Source organism: Bufo bufo, chromosome 10 (genome assembly GCF_905171765.1).
Source record: "Bufo bufo chromosome 10, aBufBuf1.1, whole genome shotgun sequence".
Lineage (NCBI taxonomy): Eukaryota > Metazoa > Chordata > Amphibia > Anura > Bufonidae > Bufo > Bufo bufo.
Genome location: NC_053398.1, coordinates 80,572,539 through 80,599,239, shown reverse-complemented (window position 1 = coordinate 80,599,239; position 26,701 = coordinate 80,572,539). Strand labels below are relative to the sequence as shown.

General features: G+C 44.0%; 1 protein-coding gene across 1 annotated transcript; it reads right to left on the bottom strand.

The window, feature by feature from the left end:
• Positions 1 to 10,258: 10,258 nt before the first annotated feature.
• CCDC85B (coiled-coil domain containing 85B) lies at positions 10,259 to 26,028 on the bottom strand. Its single transcript, XM_040410206.1, has 2 exons — positions 25,917 to 26,028; positions 10,259 to 11,893 (listed from the first exon to the last, which is right to left on the bottom strand). Exon 2 carries the CDS (start codon positions 11,568 to 11,570, stop codon positions 10,965 to 10,967), a length of 606 nt encoding a protein of 201 aa, XP_040266140.1. The 5' UTR covers positions 11,571 to 11,893; positions 25,917 to 26,028; the 3' UTR covers positions 10,259 to 10,964.
• Positions 26,029 to 26,701: the final 673 nt, after the last annotated feature.

Genomic DNA, 26,701 nt, shown 5'->3' with positions numbered 1-26,701 from the left:
CGAGCAGCAACAGGCCATAGTGGAGTTTCAGCTGCAGCACGCACGGGTGAGTCGCACTGCGGAACAGCACCACTTCACCACCAATGACTGGGCCTCCATGCGAGACCTGTGTGCCCTGTTGCGCTGTTTCGAGTACTCCACCAACATGGCCAGTGGCGATGACGCCGTTATCAGCGTTACAATACCACTTCTATGTCTCCTTGAGAAAACACTTAGGGCGATGATGGAAGAGGATGTGGCCCAGGACGAGGAGGAGGAAGAGGGGTCACTACTGGAGGACGAGGAGGAGAAGGATGATGAGGAGGATGGGGATGAAGCATGTTCACAGCGGGGTGGCATCCAACGCAGCTCGGGCCCATCACTGGTGCGTGGCTGGGGGGATATGGAGGATGCAGATGATACGCCTCCCACATAGGACAGCTTTTCCTTACCTCTGGGCAGCCTGGCACACATGAGCGACTACATGCTGCAGTGCCTGCGCAACGACTGCAGAGTTGCCCACATTTTAACATGTGCTGACTACTGGGTGGCCACACCCTGCTGGATCTCCGTTACAAAGACAATGTGCCGTCCTTAATTCGCTCACTGGAGCGTGATCGGAAGATGCGCGATTACAGGCGCACGCTGGTAGACGCGCTCCTGAGAGCATTCCTGACTGACGCCGGGGGACAAGTGGAAGCACAAGGCGAAGGCAGGGGAGGAGGAAGAGGTCGCCAACGCAACTGTGTCAGCACCAGCACCTCAGAAGGCAGGGTTAGCATGGCCGACATGTGGAAAAGTTTTGTCACCTCGCCGCAACAACGGGCCCCAACTGCTGATATGGAGCGGGTTAGCAGGAGGCAGCATTTGAACAACATGGTGGAACAGTACCTGTGCACACGACTACACGTACTGACTGATGGTTCTGCTCCATTCAACTTCTGGGTCTCCAAATTGTCCACATGGCCAGAGCTTGCCCTGTATGCTTTGGAGGTGCTGGCCTGCCCTGAAGCCAGTGTACTCTCTGAACGTGTATTTAGCACGGCAGGAGGCGTCATTACAGACAGACGCAGCCGCCTGTCCACAGCCAATGTGGACAAGCTCACGTTCATTAAAATGAACCAGTCTTGGATCCCACAAGACTTGTCTGTACCTTGTGCAGAATAGACATTTATACCACCATCAAACATACATTCTTATACTCAAGTCAAGTGCAATGATTCTTTGTTTTTGTTTTTTTTATTTGTCCCAATATTTTGGGGGCTACCTACCCAATAAAAAAAATGAAAAAACATTGTTGGCTACCTGTTCCTCCTCCATTGCTGCCTCCACCTACAAAACCACATTCACCGCCTCCTCAACCTCCGACTCCATATCCACCTCCTTCTCTGAGTTGCAGGTTAATAATTTGTAATTTTTAGTTATTTTATTTCATTTTAAGTTATTTCCTTATCCACATTTGTTTGCAGAGTAGTTGCCATGCTCTTAAGCACATTTTACTGCCTTTTACATCCCTCTAGCCTTTTCAAGGACTATTTTAGAGCCATTTTAATGCCCTAAATTGAAAAAAATCTTATTTTCAATTGTCGGGTGACATTTTACAATTTTTGGCGTATACAAACCCCTGCTGTGCCTGGGTGACAGGGGCCTAAATCTCTCAAAATCCTCTGTTGTATTGCTGGGTGACATGAACCCCCTTTTGCCGTGAATGAACCCCTGCTCTGCATTGCTGACAGGGGCCTAAATCTCTCAAAATCCTCTGTTGTATGGCTGGGTGACATGAACCCCCTTTTGCCGTGAATGAACCCCTGCTCTGCATTGCTGACAGGGGCCTAAATCTCTCAAAATCCTCTGTTGTATTGCTGGGTGACATGAACCCCCTTTTGACGTAAATGAACCCCTGCTGTGCCTGGGTGACAGGGGCCTAAATCTCTCAAAATCCTCTGTTGTATTGCTGCGTGACATGAACCCCTTTTTGCCGTGAATGAACCCCTGCTCTGCATTGCTGACAGGGGCCTAAATCTCTCAAAATCCTCTGTTGTATTGCTGGGTGACATGAACCCCATTTTTCTGTGAATGAACCCCTGCTCTGTATTGCTGACAGGGAACTAAATTTAGTGAAGACATCTGTTACTGATCGGAAGATGCGCGACTACAAGCGCACGCTGATGATAGCATTCCCACCTGACAGCAGGGGCACAGTGGAAGCACAAGGCGAAGGCAGAGGAGGAGGAAGAGGTCGCCAACGCAGCTGGGGCACCACCAGCACCTGAGAAGGCAGGGTTAGCATGGCCCAAATGTGGAAAAGGTTTGTCAGCCTTGGAGGTGCTGACCTGCCCTGCAGCCAGTGTATAGTGTGAACTTGTGTTTAGCACGGCAGAGAGCATTATCACAGGCCGCAGCCAATGTGGACAAGCTTACGTTTATTAAAATGAACCAGGCATGGATCCCACAGGACTTGTCCGTACCTTGTGCAGAATAGACATTTATACCAGCCTCAACCATCCATTCTTGTACTCAAGTGAACTTATTCTTAGTTTTATTTTGTTATATGTCCCAATATTTTGGGGGATACCCCAATTTTAAAATAAAAAATAACACAAATCAGTGTTGGCTACCTATTCCTCCTTCACCGCCGCTTCCACCTACACCGCCACGTCAACCTACACCGCCACATACACCCATCCACCACCTTCTCAACCTCCTACTCCTAGATCCAGATTGTTTTTTAAAAAATTTCTGTATTTTATGTTATTTTAAGTCATTTCCCTATCCACATTTGTTTGCAGAACAGTTGCCATGCTCTTAAGCACATTTTGTTGCCATTTGCAGCCCTCTAGCCCTTTACAGGACTATTTTAGAGCCATTTTAGTGCCCAAAAGTTCAGGTCCCCATTGACTTCAATGGGATTCGGGCTCGGGTTCGGGGTCAAGTTCGGGTCCCGAACCCGAACTTTTTTTCAAGTTCGGCCGAACCTGCCGAACCCGAACATCCAGGTGTCCGCTCAACTCTAGCTGCAATGTGTGGCCCATTCAAGACCAAGCCGGTTTTCACCATAAGGACCAAGCCACATTTTTCAAATATGACCTGTATTATTTTATGTGGTAATAACTCGGGAATGCTTTTACTTATCCAAATTAATCTGAGATTGTTTTTCTCGTGATATATTGTACTTCATGTTAGTGGTAAATCTGAGTCAATAATGTTTCACCTTCATTTAAAAAAGAAGTCCCAAAATTATAGAAAAAATAAATAAATCACAATTTTCTAAATTTGAATTTCTCTGCTTTTAAGTTGGATAGTGATACCTCATAGAATAGTTATTACTTAACAGTCCCCATATTTCTACTTTATGTTGGCATCATTTTGTAAATGTTGTAAATGTCTTTATTGTTTTAGGACGTTAGAAGGCTTTGAATTTTAGAAGCAATTTTGCAATTTTTCAAGAAAATTATCAAACCCAGTTTTTTAACTAGCAATTCAGTTAAGAAGTCATTTTGCGTAACGGAACTGGCGGCCCATTATAGAAATGCCTATTCTTCTCCGAGATTACGCTTTGGCCAAAATGTACACCAATGCCTCATCAGCATGGAGGCAGGGCAGAATGCTGGATGCAGAGTGCTATCACATTTGTATTTTCCGTAAGAATAGAACATGCTCTATATTTTTTGCAGGGCCGTGGAATGGAACAACGGATGCTGACAGCACACAGTGTGCTGTCCGCATCTTTTACGGCCCCATTGAAATAAATGGGTCCTCTCATGTTCAACACAATTGCGGAACGGATGTGGACTCATTCATACAGTCATCTGAGTGAACCCTACAGAGGGCAGCTTTTTCCTGGTGCGGTCCGTCAGGGGTCTCTCCAAGCTACTATAGTCGCCTGGAGATGGTCTAGGGCAGCCTGTAGGAGAGCAGCCGAGCCTGCCTGGCTGGGGGGATGGGCAGGTGCAGTGAGGCCCACCGCGGACCTCACCTCTGGCAACTGGCTCCTTGGGGAGCTTTGGCTATGCTCCCCCTCACCTGGAAGAAAGTCACCTTGCACCTCCACTCGGCCCATCTAGACTGCGTCCTCCTCGCCATCATTTATAGCCTCGGCCATCTCCTTAGCCTTGCTTCGTGTGTAACTGGCCATCATTGCCACGGATGGTCAATGACACAGACTGCCACCTGATGCACACACACCTTATTATATTTGCACTCAGACTGTCAAGTGTTGAGCTGATCTTAAGACTCCAGCGGCAAACGCTACTGCTGGTCGTCTTTAGTGTCTGGGAGTATGGGTCTCACACTCACACACACTAGTATCTCGATCCCACTTTGCTGCCACCAATATGTGATGAATACCAGACCTCGTGCCCGCTTGACGTCACCTACGTAGAGCTCACGAGTCACGGGTTACCAAAGCGTAACATTATGCCCTCCAGAGGAGCAGGTAAGGTCAGCTTGGTACAGTTTACACAGACACCTCCTGTCCACACGGGCACAGAGAGGCAACAAGCTGAGAGAGCCTTTTCATTGCCGCAGTGAAAACAGCGTTGTCTCAGCCCGGGTATTTGCCACCAGCTTCTCGTTTGATATAAGCCTAGTCAGCTAACGGGATTATATAGGGTGAGAAACGAACTCGGGGTAGCTTATAACTAGGCCGAACACGGACATGGGGATTTGTGATCGAGATACAAGATAGCACAAGATTAAATTATATATTTAATTGCCTTAAAGGCACACTAGATATAACACAATACACAAAGAATATATACAGTGGTCTGAGGTTACAGATACAGGTGATATAGGTATAACAGGGTCAAGCAGATCAATAAGTCAGTTTACCAGATATATGAGTCCTTTGGGTAGTGATGAGTTCTTAGCTGTATTCATGTCGGAGGCAGTGATGTCAGCCAGTTGTAGGTCCCTCCAAACACATTGCACAATGTGACCCCCTTTCAGAGGAAGACACGACCCGCTTGCTGGCACAAGCCTTTTAACCTGTAGCCGGTCCCTCCCCTCCCGGCCTTTGGGAGGGGTCCACCCCCCTCTTGCTGGGCTAGCAGCAAATGACACTCAAAACCCTTTAGGGATCATAGCTCCAGGCCAGAAGGTCACAGGGAGATGGTTCTGGGACCAACGGATCCGCCTGGGTTCCGGCTACAAGTAGAGTCCATACATGGGTTTCTGTGGGGAAATATGATATCTCCCTTCCCTGGCTTCCCACCCTCAAACAAAGACCATGGGCATGTTCATCATGGCCACAGGGACACAAATATGTATTCAGTTTGTATCTGTGATGGCCGGGCAATTTATAATTCCTTATGAAATGTAGGTGCCAACATGTCTGGGAGGTATCATTGATCCTGCAGGATCGGTGCTGTCTGACTGGAGGTGTGAAATGTAACCAAATGTGGCCTGCTAGGAGTTTTCTGCTATCTGGCTGCGGCTTTGAAGCAGGCCCCCGTGTGGATCTTGATTTCCTCTGCCATCTTTCAGCAAATGGTGGCTGTGAAGACATGGCTGACTGTAAATATTAATCCATATTCCTCACAACCTTACATAGTAGAGATTACCAATATATGACTCCATTTTAGAACCTATTCGCCTCAGATTATTCAAAACTGATTTCACAAACTTTTCTAACCCTTTAAGGTGTTCCATAAGAACTAAATGAAAATGGTGGGGAAATTTCAAAATTTCCTTCTTTTTTTTTTTGCAGATTTTCAATTTTTATCAATTTTTTCCTTCAACACAGCAAGGGTTAACAACCAAACAAAACTCAATGTTTATAACACTGATTCTGCAGTTTACAGAATCCGCTGCTTGAAAGAGCCAAGCCCCGTTCCAGACAGCAGAGACACGGAGCATTAACATTATTAATAATGCTCCATGCCTCTCTGTGACCTTTTTAATACAAAATCACAGTGACAACTTTATCTCACTGTGATTTTGTAGTAAAAAGATCAGAGAGGGACGGAGCATTATTAATCATGTTAATGCTCCGTGTCTCTGCTGTCTGAAACGGGGCTTGGCTTGGCAGCATTATAAATCTGTGTAATGCTATGCAATCCTATCCGAGGAGCGGAGACCAGAACAGGACCCTACATTAACACTTGATGCAAATTTCTTGCATTCAACTCGCTTGTGTATGTGTGGCATTAGGGTGCTTGCATGCAGTTTTTTCTGGTGTTTTTCTTTTGCACTTTTGCATTTTTTGTCACATTTCTTGCACCAACATGTTTAGCTGTGTTTTTGGTGTAAAAATGACAGTATACCCATGTTAGTTGTGGGTATATGAGAAACATAAAAAACGCAGGACACACAAGTATTTTTTTGCTTCTGGAATTTTTGTTCATTAGGTGTTGTTTTTGTTCGTTCTTGCTTCTTTTCAAAAATGCAGCATGCTGCAGCTTTTGGCATTTGTTCCAGGCATTACGACAATACCCTCTCGCTAGTGTCGAGATTTTTCAAGGCGCTCGCTTTCTATACCAGTCTTGATTTCTAGTGAACTGGAGTAAAATGCCTCTTGACAAATTAGTAGCATCTCTGGCCCTCTGTGCACCAGAAACTCAAATCTATGCAAACTAGGGGGTGAAGTACACTTCAGCTATAACTTGTACTAGTTTCTGGTGTAAATTATGGTAAAACCTGCACGTTGTGGAGGCCCTACTCCCTTTTTATGCGACTTTAGAAAAGTGTTGAGAAGCTTAAAAAGTTATAAATGATGGTGTGTTTGACACAATATGCATTTTGTAATCCTTTTCTGTGGCATAAAAAGCATAATAAATCTCTCCCACTGTGTGCAAAAAACGCCACAAAAAGTGCAGGTGGCTAAAGAGATAAAAACATAAGTGCTTATTCTGGCATTTGTTTTGCTTTTAAAACAATGCCAGAGTCAAACTCATGTGTAAGGACCCTCATTCGAATATATGTCCGTTTTGGTAAATTCTTGCATTTCACAATTAAAAAAAAGGATACTGAAGCATTGTTCCTTCAACATGATGCAATTTTTCTGCTATTCCTGCTGGAAATATATGAATAAAATGACATCTGGGTGTTATCATTCCCCTTGTCACTGGGTCAATGCTGACAGTGTCAGACTGTGTAGTGACACACCCTATTTATAACGGAAATAGTAACATGCAGTTGTTTATTTACTATATACATGTCCAGGAAGTACACCAGAGAAATCGCACAACTCATTTTTCATAAGGGAGTATAAGTATTTACTAAAACAGACAAGTCAGGTCTTCTTTGCATGTTGTAAAGCAGGACCTGTCAGTTCTGTCAACAGAAAGAGGAGAGCAAATGGGATAAAGCAGTTAAAATATATATATATATACGGTATATATAATCATAAATTCCAACACTATCCAAGCACTTTCATTTATTTGGCAACATTTGATATGAAAACGGATTTATTTTTAGCTCAGATGAACTGCAGTAGGTAATACAAATCCCAAGCAGTCACTGGCTTTCTCTTCATGCTATAAACCTCCCAGGGTGAGTATTCAACGTGGAGCATGGAAATGAATTTATTTTACATTTTATGGCCATGGCAGACTATACACATATAATGTTACCGACCACTCCTAACAGGACTCTGGAATAGATGGGAGAGGAGATACCCTGTGTCAGCTGTATATGTAGAAAAACAAGGAAATTAGATCTCCATCATCATTTTATTCTTTGGATCATATATTGTGTTTCCCTGGTTGTCAGAGGAAGTTTGAGACTGGGGGCACATAAATCAGTTGTGTCTGATCGGTTGTGCTTTTGCGTAGCTGGATACAAATGATATATGCAGAGCCAGACTGGGAACTTAAAAGTGGCCTTGAAAAAAAAAAAAAAGTGACCCCATGTTGTAGGCGAGTCCAAATTGACAAAAGGTGGGGCAACACAAGTAGGCAGGTCCAACACAAATCACAAGTAGGCAGGGAAAACAGAAACTAGGTGGAGCACAAAATACTAGAAATTACAAGCGTCATATGTCCAACAGGAGTAACAGTGGGAGAGTCACTTGGAAAGAAGGATTTGGGTGTACTTATTGATCATAAACTAAATAACAGCATACAATGTCAATCAGCTGCTTCTAAGGCAAGCAGAATACTGTAATCTATTAAACAAGGCAAGGATTTGTGCAACAGAGACATAATATTACCACTTTACAAAGCTTTTGAGTGGCCTCAGCTGGAAAAAGTACAGCGAAGAGCAACTAAACTGATATAAGGCATGGAGGGTCGTAGTTATGCAGAAAGAGTAAAATAATCACATTTATTTAGTCTGGAGAAGAGGCATCCAAGGGGTGGGGGTGATTACTCTTTATAAATATATATTTATAAACCAATTGCTGGTAATACGAGTCGCCCCAGAAGATTGGAAATTAGCAAATGTTGTGCCCATTCACAAGAAAGGTAGTAGGGAGGAATTGGAGAACTATAGGCCAGTAAGCCTGACATCAATAGTGGGGAAATGAATGGAAACTATACTTAAGGAGAGGATTGTGGAACATCTAAAATCCCATGGATTGAAAGATGAAAAATAGCATGGGTTTACTTAAGGGAGATCATGTTAAACTAATCTTATTGATTTTTTTGATTGGGTGACTAAAATAATAGATGGCGGAGGTGCAGTAGACGTTGCTTATCTAGACTATAGCAAGGCTTTTGATACTGTCCCACATAGAAGGCTTATCAATAAATTGCAGTCTTTGGGCTTGGACTCTCATATTGTTGAATCGATTAGGCAGTGGCTGAGGGACAGACAACAGAGGATTGTAGTCAATGAAGTATATTCAGACCATGGTCTTGTTACCAGTGAGGTGCCTCAGGGATCTGTTCTGGGACCCATATTGTTTAATATCTTTATCAGCGAAATTGCAGAAGGCCTCGATGGTAAGGTGTGTCTTTTTGCTGATGAGACAAAGATTTGTAACAGGGTTGATCCTAGAGGGATACACCAAATGGAAAAGGATTTAGGAAAACTAAAGGAATGGTCAAAAATCTGGCAACTAAAATTTAATGTTGATAAGTGCAAGATAATGCACCTGGGGCGTAAAAACCCAAGAGCAGAATATAAAATCTGTGATACAGTCCTAACCTCAGTATCTGAGGGAAGGGATTTAGGGGTCATTATTTCAGAAGACTTAAAGGTAGGCAGACAATGTCATAAAGCAGCAGGAAATGCTAGCAGAATGCTTGGGTGTATAGGGAGAGGCATTACCAGTAGAAAGAGGCAGGAGCTCATGCCGCTCTTCAGAGCACTAGTGAGACCTCATTTGGAGTATTGTTCTCAGTACTGGAGACCATATCTCCAGAAGGGTATTGATACTTTGGAGAGAGTTCAGAGAAGAGCTACTAAACTAGTACATGGATTGCAGGATAAAACATACCAGGAAAGATTAAAGGACCTTAACATGTATAGCTTGGATGAAAGACGAGACAGAGGGGATATGATAGAAACTTTTAAATACATAAAGGGAATCAACAAGGTAAAAGAGGAGAGAATATTTAAAAGAAGAAAAACTGCTACAAGAGGACATAGTTTTAAATGAGAGGGGCAAAGGTTTAAAAGTAATATCAGGAAGTATTACTTTACTGAGAGAGTAGTGGATGCATGGAATAGCCTTCCTGCAGAAGTGGTAGCTGCAAATACAGTGAAGGAGTTTAAGCATGCATGGGATAGGCATAAGGCTATCCCTCATATAAGATAGGGCCAGGGGCTATTCATAGTATTCAGTATAATGGGCAGACTAGATGGGCCAAATGGTTCTTATCTGCCGACACATTCTATGTTTCTATATACTGTAAATGGCCCATACAAAAATATGGTGGAAAGCTGTTGCATGTAAAATCTCCTCAAAAGATAAGGGGGCACTGCCTCCTTCTACAGAAGAAAAAGTTCAGTCTCCAGAGGTGACAAGGCTTAGTCTGCCTGAGAAGGTGGTCGTAGCAGGAATAGTTGCGGGTTTAAAAAAAGGCTAAGATGTATTCTTAGAACTAAGTAACAATAAGAATACAGCCACACAGTCAGGTTTGTGCAGTTTTGGGAAGTTTTGGAAGCCAAAATAAGAAGTGGATCATAGAAGGAGAGAAAGTATAAAGGACAGATACAACTTCTCTTTTTTTTTATTATTCATTCCTGATTTTGGCTTCCAAAATTGCATCAGAAAACCTGAGCATGTGGCTGTACCCTAATGCTTATGATAATCTGTAGAATTCTGGTTTCTCACTTTCCTTCCCTTAATTCACATCCTCTCCCATCCCAAGGTTGAACTTGATGGACCTATGTGAACTATATAGTAAACTATGGCAATAATACCAGAAACTCTGTTTACAAACAGGGATACCATTGTGACAATAAAACAACAGTGGAAATCTCATTTTGCCATCTAACTAGTATACAGAGAGAGTGACTGTGTATGTATGCGCTCTCTCCTGCATACATACACATTGATCATTCACTGAGAGGAGTATTTGTCGTGTCCCATCTGTATATACAGAGAACCAAGACTGAGAGCAGACAACAAGCTCTCTCCCACATGCATATACTGTATACAGAGAAGCAGAGACCAAGTTTGCCTGCTACTGATGGGCCATGCCATCTACCCAAACAAGCAAAAGGCCCCATTCATTTGGGATTGAATGAGCCCTCTCATGCCTCAATATATAAAGAGATCAATAATATGGATCAAAAACTAAGTTCTTGCTAGTCTGTACATATACAGAAGCTAGTGCCTAGGAGCAATCAAGCAAGATCCATGGAATCTGTATGAATACAGAGAGTTAGTGTGCTGTCTTCTTTTCAGAGAAAATGGCTTAAGAGTTTATGTGTATACAATATATACAGAAAGTGTAGTAGACAAGAAAAAAAACAAGCTATTTACCCCAGATTCCCTCCTCAGTAGCTTAGTTGACAAAAAAAGACCCATTTTAAAGTCCAACAGTCTTGTCATTCATAGCCATATACATTCACAACTTTAGACAGGATACCCGTTTTCAGTCATCAGGTGAACAAACAACATGGAGTTGATCTGGACTCCCTACACTCCCTGTACTCGAGCTTCCATCTCCCAAGTCTCGTGGTCCACATGGTAAAAGGCTTAGCTCTGAAGAAGCCACTGGGCTGGCATGATGCCTTATGGAAGCCCCATCTTCCTCTAGAGCGAGAAAAACTTCAGATAGGCATGAGTTTTCCCGCACAAGCTCATCCTGACGTCTCTCAAGCTCAGAAAGTTTTTTCAGATACCCACCCAAGTCTTCACGTAACACTTTGGCTGCATGGTATCCAAAGAGCTGCCATTCACTAGCCAGCTTCTTGCTTTTCAATCTGTCATCATCCAAGAAGCAGCACAGGTCCTTCAACTCTCTGTTTTCCTCCTGAAGACGATGATTAACTTGTTTTAACTCTCGAATCTCTGTTAAGTGGCCTTGCAGCTGGCGGTTGACTTCCTTAATAAGACGACCTCTTTGGATAAGGGCTGCCATTTTTTCTGCTTCCTCTTCTCTCAGTTTTCGTACAAGTTCCTCTTTGCTATGGGATAGCATTTCTTCATCTGTCACCTTAGAAAGGTCCCGTGCCAGTAGACCACATTCCTCATTCATCCTGTATATCCTTTCTTGTAGCCACAATAAGTAAAATATTATTATTATTTTATTTTACTTAAATCACGTCAGAAATACTGTGACAAAAAGGAGCAAGAAAAATGTGGGACTATGGAATACAAAATACTTTTAGGACTACTGAAGAAGAGCCTGGAGACCCTTTCGACTCTCTGACAGGATGATAAACAAAAATGTTGATTACACCCCTTCACCGACCCAGGATTGTCCTGGCTTGATTTTATCTTGCCAGTAGACTGCTGTTAACTGTTCCTTTTTTCCACATTCCTCATTTTACTGAACAGATGGGAAAAGGTTGAACATGCCTAAGCAAAAGAATAAAATACATTAATAAAACGAAATTCTGAATTGTATGTTCTCTGAATTAAAACAATTACAATATATCTAGAATTTACTAAACACAATATCATGGGGATGGCAGCTACTGTATGCAGAAGTGCTTTGTTCTTCTTTGTATATACATATGCATACTCCAGCTTCTATGAATCCACTGTGAATACTTACCTCTACATATATAGTATGATCAGAAAAGCAGCAGCATTGGCATGCAGGTTTACACTGACACAGTTACAGTTCCCAACATCTCAGCTCAGGGACCACATTTTCATTACAAAGATATTGCATTTTTATCACTGGGTCACCATACACAGGCAACCCCTGACAAAAACATAATTCATGCAGGTAAGTATGGTGGTCCTGTAGCTTTTATGTCTAAATTAGGACTAGCATTTATCTCCACAGATAATGCTTCAAAACTCTCAAATTTATATCTAATCTCAGCCTCTCTTTGTTTACTGATAGTTATACGAAAGTACTTCTAGCCATGGTTGCAGGCATTTTCCTGCCTACTATATATGCCAGCTGGTGGTTAAACTGAACAGAGTTTAACCACCACCTAGCAATCGTACTGTACCAGTGAAGGACCCAAAACTGCTGTGGCTGGAAATGCCTTAGTATCACCACTGCTAACGACAGGATTGTTGTCTTCTTTAAAGGGAATCTGTCACTAGCATATTAGCAAAAAAAATTTTTTATGAATCCATGTGTAATAAAGTACCTTATTTCCATATGTCTTGTTCTTTTTATTCAGTGTCTTGTCATTTCTTCAAAAAAACGCTTTTTATGATATTCAAATGAAGCTGTAAGGAGCCCAGAGGGGCGTTATTCTTTGTCCACGGTGCCCAGGAACGCCCCTCTGAAGTGCCGTGCCCACGTAAATTTGAAAATTAAGAACTCCTCCAAGATCGCCTAAATCGCCCTTAGCACTTAGCCTCGCCTCTGGGAGGCGATTTAGGCGATCTTGGAGGAGTTCTTAGTTTTCAAATTTAGGCGGGCACGGCACTTCAGAGGGGCGTTCCTGGGCACCGTGGACAAAGAATGACGCCCCTCTGGGCTCCTTACAGCTTCATTTGAATATCATAAAAAGCGTTTTTTTGAAGAAATGACAAGACACAGAATAAAAAGAACAAGACATATGGAAATAAAGTACTTTATTACACATGGATTCATGAAAAAAAAATTTGCTAATATGCTAGTGACAGATTAACGTAATTTACAATTTTAGATCAGGCATGGATCAGGCTATTTTAATATAATCTGCAATGTATATACTTTACCTGTATTTACTTCTTTGCATCCTTATACCATTCTTGAACCACTGCCCCAAAACCTTCCACTGTAGATGCTGAATTTCAGTTTCTTGCTCTGGGGAACATCCTTTCTGAAGTCTCTGCATTCCTGTCCAATCCTCAAATACTATGGTGTAGATTTATCCAAACGGGTTTAAAAGAAAACTGGCTTAGTTGCCCAAAGCAACCAATCAGATTTCATATTAAATTTTTCAGAGTTCCTTTGGATTGCTATGGGTAACTAAGTCAGTTTTCCTTTATACCACTTTTGATAAATCTTTACCTATGTCTGCTATGGAAATCCCCATTGATCTAAGACAGGGATGCTCAACCTGCGACCCTCCAGCTGTTGTAAAACTACAACTCCCACAATGCCCTTCTGTTGGATGATAGCTGTAGGCTGTCAGGGAATGATGGGAGTTGTAGTTTTGCAACAGCTGGAGGGCCGCAGGTTGAGCATGCCTGATCTAAGACAAAGCATTGGGCATCAGATGGGAGCATGGATGCTGCAGAAAGGATGTCTCCCGAGCATAGAGCTGTATTCAGCATCTACTGCACTGAATATGGATTTCACATGACAACGAACATCTGCTGCAAGGACAGTTTCAATAGCCATGTAAGAATGAAAAGAAGCAAATTTGGGTAAAAATACAGTACACTATGTATTTGGTACAGGATTTATGCAGGGTGCAACCACCTGAAACTTGTAAAAAAAATAGTGAGTAGTTAGCTCCCTAGACATTAAATACCCAGAGAGTTGTAAAGCTATTTGACAAAATGCTGGGTTCTCCTTATTTTTTGTATAGTAAAACTTAACCTTTAATATAATTACTGTGGTGATGTGAACAGGGAAGGGTATGGTAAAGTCCCGGAAGAGGGGTATATGTCACCCAGATTCCTCAACTGGGTGAGGTAAGTAAGATCCAGAATGGCGCTGGCTTCAGCAAGCATAGTTGCAGGAGCTATTTTTCTTTATTTGTTGTATGGGCTTGATTTTATTTGGATTGGTAGGTAGGTTTTTTTTAGTGGGACCTTTTCAATCAACCCCATTCCAGGGAAGATTTTCCCCTAGCATGAGGGATCCCCACATGAGAGAGTGATTTGGAACAGAGACCTGCAGAGGCTCTGAGTAGTCTCAGTCAGGAGGACTGAGGGGCCACGAGGCTATGTGAAGCCTGATCTCTTCCCGGTGTGGATGGTTGGTTGATGAGCTGACCGACTAAGGGCTTGGATCCTGAGACCCTGACCCTAAGCTGTGTTCTTTAGGTGAGACAGGGATATGATGTTTGTATTAGCAAGTGCCTAGACAGGCAGGTGTTTATTTTGTATTGTTTATGTTTGGGCTGGTGAAAATAAACCATCATTTGGACTTTAATCCTGGTGTCCTGGAAGAAATCTGTAATTGTTACCCCCTGAAATAAGGCGATCCCTTACATTTCTTAAGATAAAATGTGTTTGTAGAAAAAGGTAAGTAAATCACAAAGTCTGGCTTGGTATAACTGGTATTGAGAATTGGCTGGGTCTTGGAGGGAAACACCACACCGAACATAGGAGGGAAAGGGGTGAGGGAATAAGGCCTAGAAACTAGGAAAAAGAGATGGACACCTCCTAGTAAAACCCTAGTCAAAGTCCTGACTAACTACCAATATGAACAGACCCCAGAGGTAGGTGACTTCATATACAGGAATACCTAGTGTCCTAACTCACCCTATAGGACCGTGGTACTAATGTCAGGACTGAGACAACCTGTTCCTCCAAAAGGAAGGACAAACAGGAGTCTCCCTCAGGCCTTAATACAAATGACAGGGAAATGCAACACACAAAATAACCCAAACAAAATACAAAAGGGAAAGAAAACACTTAACTTCAAGTGGCTATGGCAGCACCAGGAACTCAGCCGAGATCCACACACCAACAATCCACAACTCAAACAGAAGCTATAAACCGCATAGAATAGTGGGAGAAACAACAATAAATAGAGAAGGTTAAATGACCAGAATAGCCGCACCTGGGGAGAGAAGGTGTGGCATGTACCAGAAACAGACGTCATTTGATCCAATCGGAAAACATGTCAGATCAAACCACGTGTTGCCAGTCTCATAAATCTCCTACCACCTGTCGCGGGAACGTATGTGACACTGGGTCATTCAATTGGGCAGGTGATCCCTACACTCAATAGCCTGCATCAGTTGTCCCTATTAAATACTAGTCTTGTATTAGGGGATTACTAGCATGGCTGTAGTTGGAGCACCTGCTCTGACAAGAGCGACCTCCAGCTGACCAGAACCTCGGGCCTAGACTGATACGTCTTGTAGGAAAGCTCAAGGGGCCATCATTGACGGAAGATATGTGTCACTGAGGTTCCTGGCCTCGGTGAGGTAAGAGTCTGTAATTTTAAGTGTCAGCGGCAGCTAGTGCTGACTGACACTATTGGTTATATAGTGTGGCTGTAAAGCCGATCCGGGGGCGGCTCTTACTGGGAGCAGCCAAAGTGCAGGGTGGGTGGCTGTTCCCCACGTTCCAGGCCGGGTTTTGGTTAGGGACATAAAACCCAGCCAGCAGTCTCAGCTGGTGTGGATTATCCTCCATCTGACAGTGGAGCTTTGCCAATCTCTGTGTCGGAGCCTGAGAGTTTGGGCCGGGATTAAGACCTGCTATCGTGTTTGGATGAAAGCACGTGGACTTCTGTTTCACCAAAGGACTTATGGGTTGCTGCCAGGTGTGAACAAACACCAGACTCAAGGTGACAGTTTTTTCCTTGAAACTGACTTTTTGTTGTAACTTTACTCATGTGTGAATAAAACACTGAACTGTTTAAGTTAAAGACATTGTCGTTACCTCTATTCTGTGTCCGCAAGCCTGTCTACCAGAGCAAATCCCCACAATTGGTGTTGGATGTGGGCAAACGCAGTGAGGCAGGCCCGAAGGCCGAAAATTTTTAGTTTTTCCCTGGCACAAGTGCATGTCCTACATTAAGCCGTGTCCCCTGACAAAATGGAGGCGGTCATGAAAGCCCTCGTGGAGGCTAACTTGCAGCAGCGGGAGGCTAACAAGCAGCAACAAGAAACTAACCAGCTGTTATTGCAACATGTAATGGCGTTGCAGGCGGCAGGAGCATCCTAGAAGGTCCACGATGCCCGGAAAGCTGTCCGCGCTGCGATTCCTAAGATGACTCCCTCGGATAACGTCTAGACCTATCTGGTGGTCTTCGAAAAGGTGGCCGTGAGGGAAAAGTTACCCCGAGACTAGTGGGCTGAGGTCGTCGCTCCGTTCCTGGCGTCTGGTCCCCTGGGTGAATGTATTGGTCCGGGCCCAGTGGGTGCATCAGTGGGAATTTAACCCGGCTGAACCTGCCAGACCACAATATTATGATCTGCTGCACCGATTGCAAAAATGGCTGCAGCCTGACATATTGACTCCCACTGCTATGTTCGATCGGCTGTTGGCGGATGTGTTTTGGAGGGCTTTGCCTTACCCTTTACAGCACTGGATTGGCCTGGTGTCTCCGGATAATGTCTTGGAGATGGTCGACCTGGTGAAGCGCTACAAGGCCACCAGAAATCTGCAGGGGGGTTCTTTTGGGAGGGGGCCAGCCAAACCCCGGAAATCTCCACTCCAAACCCGGCAGCTGGTGCCAGCCAAACCCGCCTGGGACATACCCCCTGCAGACCCAGCCCCGGTGGTCTGCTGGCGGTGTCACGAGCCTGGACATATAAGAGCCGACTGTCCCCATCGGGGTGAACCCATGGATACCAACTATGGCTACCACCACTCATTGTCTGCCAGAAAGCTGTGTGCCACAGGTACCTCCGAGATTGTAGACAATAGTCACCTGTGCCAGGTGGAAGTGGGGGACACTCTGTCGGTGGCACTGCTTGATTCAGGGAGCCTGGTGTTCTTGGTAAGAGCTGCCCTGGTGTGGCCAGCCGAGTATACTGGCCGAAAAATCGGCGTTGTCTGCATTCATGGGGACTTAAAGGACTATCCCACCGCCCTGGTCTCTCTATGAACGGTGGACAGCAGGTAGACGCATGAGTAGCCGTATGAGTTAATAATTGGGAGAGACTTCCCTGGTTTTCCGGCACCATGGCCGGATACAAAAGTTACCGATACCCGGGAGACAGATGTAACCCTAGCAGAGTGGCCCGGCTCAAGGGGGAGGCCAGAACCCTGGGAACCTGAGTCAGAAGGGCCAGCAGTAGGGGTGACCACCACTTCGGTGGAAGAGGGAGAGACAACCCCACTATGTGTGATGGTGGGAGACGTGGAGGACTTGCCACCGGGTCCTAAGCTGGCAGACCTCAATGTCTCTGGGTATGATTTTGATATAGCACAGCAGCAGGACCCAACTCTGTCTCGAGCCTGGGAAAATGTGGTAATAGTTGAGGGTGAGCCACAACAACCGGGGGCCGAGACTATGTTCCCCGGTTTTGTGGTTCAACAGGAGATGCTTTACCGGATTAATCAAATACGGGGTGAACATATTGAACAGAAAATGCAGGACTGGATTCTACAACGGTTATTCTGGCCCAGTGTGTTCAGAGAGGTGGAAGAGTATTGCAAGTCTTGCCCAACCTGCCAGATAACCAGCCCCCAGCAACATTTCCGTAGTCCCCTGGTCCCTCTCCCGATTATTGAGGTTCCTGGCCTCGGTGAGGTAAGAGTCAGTAATTTTAAGTGTCAGCGGCAGCTAGTGCTGACTGACACTATTGGTTATATAGTGTAGCTGTAAAGCCGATCCGGGGCGGCTCTTACTGGGAGCAGCCAAAGTGCAGGGTGGGTGGCTGTTCCCCACATTCCAGGCCGGGTTTTGGTTAGGGATATAAAACCCAGCCAGCAGTCTCAGCTGGTGTGGACTATCCTCCATCTGACAGTGGAGCTTTGCCAATCTCTGTGTTGGAGCCTGAGAGTTTGGGCCGGGGTTACGACCTGCTATCGTGTTTGGATGAAAGCACGTGGACTTCTGTTTCACACAAGGACTTATGGGTTACTGCCTGGTGTGAACAAACACCTGACTCAAGGTGACAGTTTTTTCCTTGAAACTGACTTTTTGTTGTCACTTTACTTATGAATAAAATTTACTTGTGAATAAAACACTGAACTGTTTAAGTTAAAGACATTGTCGTTGCCTCTATACTGCGTCCACAAGCCTGTCTACCAGAGCAAATCCCCACAGTCCCGACTGATACGTTAGCAACTAGTAGGGACGTATCAGTCTAGGCCCGAGGTTCCGGTCGGGTTCTGTAGTAAATAAAAGTTAAAGAAAATGAAAGGCACTGTACCTAAGGCACAATTTTTCAATGCAAGTTTGATAGATCATAGTAGTATATGTATTGTAAATGAAAATGCCAAGTTTTTGTATGTATGTCCAAATTTTATAAACAATATCTTACTGTTGTTTGCTACCTGCAAACAGCAGAATTACCCCTAAAAGAGACCTGAGAAAACAACATTTATGGGTGAAATCATTAAGCTTTATGTAACAATCGGCCATAAGTGACACAGAAGTGGGTGACAATATTACAGGTCAAGCAATGACACTGTTGCAAACGCCAAATGTGTCCATAGCCTATAATAGGGCCATGAGTTACTTGAACAATCAGTGCAACATGCATGGCTGTGTTGTTCTCGCCATATGGCAAGTCACTTCTCGGACATGCCAGTGTACCCTGACAGTGTTTAATTTGGTTATAATAAAGCTATGATTAATTATGAAATATCTACAAGTAGATCAACAGTTTGCCCATCATGCACAGCCATGCCTCCGAACCTTTGAAAAGACCATGGAAGGATAATATTAATGGTGTGCGTATCATGCTGCTGCAGTTTCTCTTTTTACACTAAGCCACGTCTCTGACTCTACCCAATTCCTATCCACTTCCAATCCTGCCCAGTCCCCTTCGTGCCCACACAGTAGCTATGCAACCTTGGTGCCTTCTTCATAAAAGAATGCTTCCTTAGTGCCCCCCACACAGTAGTAATACTCCCTTAGCGCCCTTTCACAGCAGAATGCTGCCTTAATGCTCCCTTAACAGTAGTGATGCTCCCTTAGTGAACACTTATGTCCCCTTAGTGCCTCCACACAGTAAGAATGACCTGTAAGTGCCCCCACTCAGTAGTTATCTTCCCTTAGTGCCCCATTTACAATAGAATGCTCCCTTGGCTCTCCCTCACAGAATGTTCTATTAGTGCTCTCTCTTTACAGTAGTTATGTTCCCTTAGTGCCCCCACACAATTGTGTATCCTCCTTAGTGCCCCCTCACAATAGTTCTGCCCCCCTAGGTCCCCTTCACATATGTCTGGTGATCCAGGTGAAAATAAAAAAGCTGAAGGGGAAATTAAGCTAGAAATAATCCCATGTTTTTTTATTCATACATCCGGCACATCAGCTGTAATTCCGGATGCCAAATTGTGCCGGACAGAAAAACACTGCATGCTTAGTATTTCTCTCCAGCGTTTTCAGTGCATACAGCCAGGTCCATAAATATTGGGACATCGACACAATTGTAACATTTTTGGCTCTATACACCACCACAATGGATTTAAAAAGAAATGAACAAGATGTGCTTTAACTGCAGACTGTCAGCTTTAATTTGAGGGTATTTACATCCGAATCAGGTGAACAGTGTAGGAATTACAACAGTTTGCATATGTGCCTCCCACTTATTAAGGAACCAAAAGTAATGGGACAATTTGCTTCTCAGCTCTTCCATGGCCAGGTGTGTGTTATTCTCTCATTATTCCAATTACAATGAGCAGATAAAAGGTCCAGAGTTCATTTCAAGTTTGCTATTTGCATTTGGAATCTGTTGCTGTCAACTTTCAAGATGAGATCCAAAGAGCTGTCACTATCAGTGAAGCAAGCCATCATTAGGCTGAAAATACAAAACAAACCCATCAGAGAGATAGCAAAAACATTATTCGTGGCCAAAACAACTGTTTGGAAAATTCTTAAAAAGAAGGAACGCACCGGTGAGCTAAGTAACACCAAAAGACCCGGAAGACACGGAAAACAACTGTGGTGGATGACCAAAGAATTCTTTCCCTGGTGAAGAAAACACCCTTCATAACAGCTGGCCAGATCAAGAACACTCTCCAGGAGGTAGGTGTATGTGTGTCAAAGTCAACAATCAAGAGAAGACTTCACCAGAGTGAATACAGAGGGTTCACCACAAGACGTAAATCATTGGTGAGCCTCAAAAACAGGAAGGCCAGATAAGAGTTTGCCAAACGACATCTAAAAAAGCCTTCACAGTTCTGGAACAACATCCTATGGACAGATGAGACCAAAATCAACTTGTACCAGAGTGATGGGAAGAGAAGAGTATGGAGAAGGCAAGGAACTGCTCATGATCCTAAGCATACCACCTCATCAGTGAAGCATGGTGGTGGTAGTCTCATGGCGTGGGCATGTATGGCTGCCAATGGAACTGGTTCTCTTGTATTTAAAGGGTTTCTGTCACCCCGCAAAACTCATTTTTTTTTTGTTGGGATAGTTAGATTGCTCATAGTGCGATATAGCAGAATATAATGCTCTTACTTACTTTCATGCGGCCGATTCTTTATAAAACGAACTTTTATAATATGTAAATGAGGGCTCTACCAGCAAGTAGGGCGTCTACTTGCTGGTAGCTGCTGCAGAAATCCGCCCCCTCGCCGTGTTGATTGACAGGGCCAGCCGTGATCTCCTCCTCCGGCCGGCCCTGTCAGTAATTCAAAAATCGCGCGCCTCGCGTCATTCGGCGCAGGCGCTCTGAGATGAGGAGGCTCGTATCCTCAGCACTCCCTCAGTGCGCCTGCGCCGATGACGTCTTCTCTTTCGGTGATGTCATCGGCGCAGGCGCACTGAGGGAGTGCTGAGGATACGAGCCTCCTCATCTCAGAGCGCCTGCGCCGAATGACGCGAGGCGCGCGATTTTTGAATTACTGACAGGGCCGGCCGGAGGAGGAGATCACGGCTGGCCCTGTCAATCAACACGGCGAGGGGGCGGATTTCTGCAGCAGCTACCAGCAAGTAGACGCCCTACTTGCTGGTAGAGCCCTCATTTACATATTATAAAAGTTCGTTTTATAAAGAATCGGCCGCATGAAAGTAAGTAAAAGCATTATATTCTGCTATATCGCACTATGAGCAATCTAACTATCCAAAAAAAAAATAATGAGTTTTGCAGGGTGACAGAAACCCTTTAATGATGATGTGACTGCTGACAAAAGCAGCAGGATGAATTCTGAAGTGTTTCGGGCAATATTATCTGCTCATATTCGGCCAAATGCTTCAGAACTCATTGGATGGTCGCTTCACAGTGCAGATGGACAATGACCCAAAGCATACTGCAAAAGCAACCAAAGAGTTTTTTAAGGGGAAAAAGTGTAATGTTATGCAATGGCCAAGTCAATCACCTGACCTGAATCCGATTGAGCATGCATTTCACTTGCTGAAGACAAAACTGAAGGGAATATGCCACAAGAACAAGCAGGAACTGAAGACAGTTGCAGTAGAGGCCTGGCAGAGCATCACCAGGGATGAAACCCAGCATCTGGTGATGTCTATGCGTTCCAGACTTCAGGCTGTAATTTACTGCAAAGGATTTGCAACCAAGTATTAAAAAGTGAAAGTTTGATTTATGATTATTATTATTTCCCATTACTTTTGGTCCCTTAAAAAGTGGGAGGCACATATGCAAACTATTGTAATTCCTACACCGTTCACCTGATTTGGATGTAAATACCCTCAAATTAAAGCTGACAGTTTTCAGTTAAAGGGTTTCTATCACTTCGTATGACATAATTAGCTGTCAGACACTAGCGATCTGCTAGTGTCTGCTCTGGCCAACCATCCTACTATAATCACTTGTGGGGCAGCGGTTTTGCTAAAAAACTAACTTTTATAAATATGCTAATGAGCCTCTAGGTGCTATGTGGGCGTCATTAGCACCTAGAGGCTCCGTCTACCTTCATACACAGCCACCGCCCAGCGCGTCCCTCCAGCCCGCCCATGTCCTCCTCCGTGTGACGCAGCGGACGAGCTCTCGCGCATGCGCCGTGCGCGGCTGTATTCGGCGCATGCGCATTGAATGTCTGACCGCTCCGAGCTGAGATCTCAAATGCGCCGAATACAGCCGCGCACGGCGCATGCGCGAGAACTCGTCCGCTGCGTCACACAGAGGAGGACATGGGCGGGCTGGAGGGACGCGCTGGGCGGCGGCTGTGTATGAAGGTAGACGGAGCCTCTAGGTGCTAATGACGCCCACATAGCACCTAGAGGCTCATTAGCATATTTATAAAAGTTAGTTTTTTAGCAAAACCGCTGCCCCACAAGTGATTATAGTAGGATGGTTGGCCAGAGCAGACACTAGCAGATCGCTAGTGTCTGACAGCTAATTATGTCATACGAAGTGATAGAAACCCTTTAAAGCACATCTTGTTCGTTTCATTTCAAATCCATTGTGGTGGTGTATAGAGGCAAAAATGTTAGAATTGTGTCGATGTCCCAATATTTATGGACCTGACTGTAGATGCTGGATTAGTGCACGGAAATGCTGCACAGATATATCAGTTGTTTCCCGCTCCCAGCATAAAAAAGCTGGCCAGAAACAACTGATATATGTGAAGCAGGCCTTAGTGCCACCTTACAATAGTGGTCCATGTAGTTTTAATAAAATAAAAAGTAATACTCACCTATGTGTATAACACTGTATCAGCGTTGGTATATAAGAATATAAGATAATCAAAAGGGGCATAGATGCCCGTGATGAGAACATAGTCCTGCCACTTTACAAATCACTAGTCAGACCACACATGGAGTACTGTGTACAGTTCTGGGCTCCTGTGAAACAAGACATATCAGAGCTCGAGAGGGTTCAGAGAACGGCAACTAAAGTAATAAATGGAATAGGTGGACTACAGTACCCAGGAAGAGAAGGGTTATTCACTTTAGAAAAAAGACAACTGAGGGGAGATCTAATAACCATGTGTAAATATATAAGGGGTCAGTACAGAGATCTATTCCATCATCTATTTATCCCCAAGACTGTAACTGTTAGAAGGGGACATCCTCCGTGTCTGGAGGAAAGAAGGTTTGTACACAAACATAGAAGAGGATTCTTTACGGTAAGAGCAGTGAGACTATGGAACTCTCTGCCTGAGGACACTGGTGATTATAAACTCATTAAAAGAGTTAAAGAGGGGTCTGGATGTATTTCAGGAGTGTAATAATATTACAGGTCATAGTACTAGAATTCTGGAGAACGGTTGATCCAGGGAGTTATTCTGATTGCCTCACTCGGGAATGACTTTTTTCCCCTAAAATGAGGAAAATGGTCTTCTACTTCATGAGTTTTTTTTGCCTTCCTCTGGATCAACTTTGCAGGATAACAGGATAGACATCTATTTTCAGCTTCACAAACTATGGGGGTCATTTACTAATCTGAAATACTGCCAAATTAGGCGGAACTGTTGCACCGCTATCTGTGACTTTTCCCCACTCACGTCAAGTCTAAAATTGTGGGCATGGTGTGGGCGGGAACAGACCGGCAAGCCCATCTCATTCATCATTTTCTACGCCTGTTTTATGCGTGGAAAATTGTCTAAATGTAAGATGAGCTGTCTTACATTTAGAAATGGTGCTGGATGCGCCAAAATTATGGAGAGGCCTGCACCTCTTCGTAACTTTGGCGGTTCCACCGCCAGGTATGGGCCCCCATGTTACTACCCATTCCTCCAATGAACAGAGCACATAATTGCTCAGCTTGTGCCCTCTCCTGCTCAGCTCAGCAGGTGTCGATGACATCACTGCATCATGCCTGCCTGCTGGAGAGTGCACAGGCCAGGGAATGGAGGGGCAGGGAACAAAGGGCACCCTGCATCCTCAAATACTGTTGAAATCAGGACTTGCTGTAGCCCTCCTGGGACCATGGGACAGCAAATGAATTCCGGGCCTGTCCTGCAGAATCTAGGACGTTTAGGAGGTATGTGCACAGCATTAGTAAAATGCAGTTTTATTACAACAAAGAATTGTTGAATTAAAGAAAACATACAAATATACATAGTTCAGCTGGACAGAACCAATCAGTGCACATAGAAAGTTTCTACTGCATCCACTGAAAAAGTCAAATTGGCCCAAATTTTTTTAACTGGGCTCCATCAATGATGTTACTCCATCAATGATGTGCATGTCATCAACTTTATGCTGACGTCACTGAGGGCAGCATAAAAATAGTGACAGAAATGCTGATTCCAGCGGTGTTTCACTCATGAGCTAAAAGTAAGTGGTTGCTGAGAACCAGCATAATAATCATTGCAGCCCGGGCCTGGAAAAGAGTCAAATCTACCTGAGAGGAGTCCTGGTTATTCATAGTCTCCTGCTCTCTCACCCATCTGCTGATGATTGGCAGTTCTCTCCTAGAGAGAAAGGGAGAAAACTAGGTAGAAGACTGTCAGTCATCAGCAGGTGGGCAGGAGAGCAGGAATTCATGAATAACCATGACTCTTCTCAGGTGGCCGTGACACTTTTCCAGGTCTCGTCTGCAATGATTGTGATGATGGTTCTCGGCAACCACTTACTTTTAACTTATAAATGACAGACCGCTGAAATCAACTCCCCTGTCTCTACTTTATTCTGCCTTTAGTATGGGCAGCATAACGTTGATGACAGGTTCCCTTTAACTCATTTTGCAATCTCCAATGGTAGATTCCTGATGTTAAATGGAAATGGGACTCTATGCCACGAAAGTTAGTAGTTCTAAGACTGCCTCCTCATAAACTCTATATCTTATGCTGAATAGTATTTTAGGCTTCCCCTCACGGTATAAATATTTCACTTACTGCATAAAGGACAATGCAGATAGAGGTGAGGTTATATAGACAAAGAATGCGATAGATAAAGTTTCAGGTCTAGGTAACGCACACCAAGGGCAGTATGATGATCCTGGCTATGAAGTTGAGTACACCTGGAAGAGTGCACAGTATATACCGAGTGTTTTCAGGTACTGTATGAAAGAATTAATAAAATAAGGAGACAAAAATCCATGTTAAAGTCAAGGATATAAATATGACTGAATGACAGAAGCAGTAACATGTAATAGAATAGACAGATTATACCGTAGAAAGCAGGCAGATTGCTGACATGGATACACAGGCACATATATAGAGTATTATACTGTGGGATGTGGTTTGTGAGGCAGAATAACAGGGAGAGGGAGGAAGAGATATGATAGATTAGAAGGATATGAAAAAGCAAAAGGGAAATCTGAAATGTTCGGATTGAGCAATAACAAAACGACCTGAGAAGGGCTTATCATGTAGACAACAAGCAATGGAGCAAATGGCAAGTGAAGCATTCAGATAAAATGGAAGATGCTGGGTTAAATAAAAAGAGAGGAATTCTACACATATATGTCGAACCAGCATGCCGATCATAGTCCCAAAAGAATTGCTAAAAATCTGGCAATGGCATGAATCAGACTGTGTGCAGAGGATATATGTACAGGCGCAAGGTGGGGGAAATGGAGAAATCCAAAGAGAAAGACAGATGCAGATATAGGAGGAGAAGGAGGAGGGAGGAACAGAGATGAGGAGGAAAAGCAGAGGGAAGCAGAAGGACACACACCTAGAAAAGGAAAATTTAGAGAAATAATGGCCTTATAGCAAAACAGAAAACGCTAAGGAAAAGATGAGCAATAAAAAAAAAGACAGGACTAACCTGCTCCTGTAGCTGATGGGGAGAGAGTGGGAGAGAGAGCTGGGGGAGGGGGAGATAAAGGGAGGTGTGCTACGTCACAGGCACTAGGAGCTCAGGAAATCCTGTGTACAAGACCAATTTAACACACACCACACATACTGTGGATGGATTTAGTGTATACACGTGAACAAGAAAAGCAAAAATGACACAAAATGCCTCTGTAAATTATAGGATCAGTAAGTGTTCCAAATAATAAAGGGACAACATTAATCTGTTAAAATTCATTATACAGTGTGAAAAGGAATTAAATAACAATTTAATGGAAGGAAAGGTGCCATCTGGTTCTTTAGTATGGTATAATTAAGTGTTCTTGCATAGCAAGACCACTTAATGTTATCTCACATATATATTCTTATTATAGCCAAATTTGCCACCCTAACTCCTCCCACAGTTTTTACACTACATAGACAAAAATTTACCAAAACGTGCAGATTGTTCCCGATCGGATTGCTATTACTTTGTGGAGCGATCCCACCCCCGGGGCCCCTGTGGCGGGCCCCGGAAGCCCCCTTTTTTCCCATAGACTTTGACAGGGTACATTTTCAAATCGCTCCCACTCGCCAGGCTTTGACGCTAAAGTCACCAAACTTGGGTCACTTAGTCATGGGGTCAACCCGAAAATTTTTGGCACATTTCGGGGACCCTGAAAAGTGGGCGGGGCCACAGAACCAATCAAAATCTCCCCATTGACTGTAATGAGACGTTCAAATTGCTACTCCTCCCACATTTTTAGGAGTACAAATTCC

Bases quoted from the DNA above. Each gene is read 5' to 3' on its own strand.
- CCDC85B (XM_040410206.1), bottom strand. From the start codon at position 11,570: ATGAATGAGGAATGTGGTCTACTGGCACGGGACCTTTCTAAGGTGACA.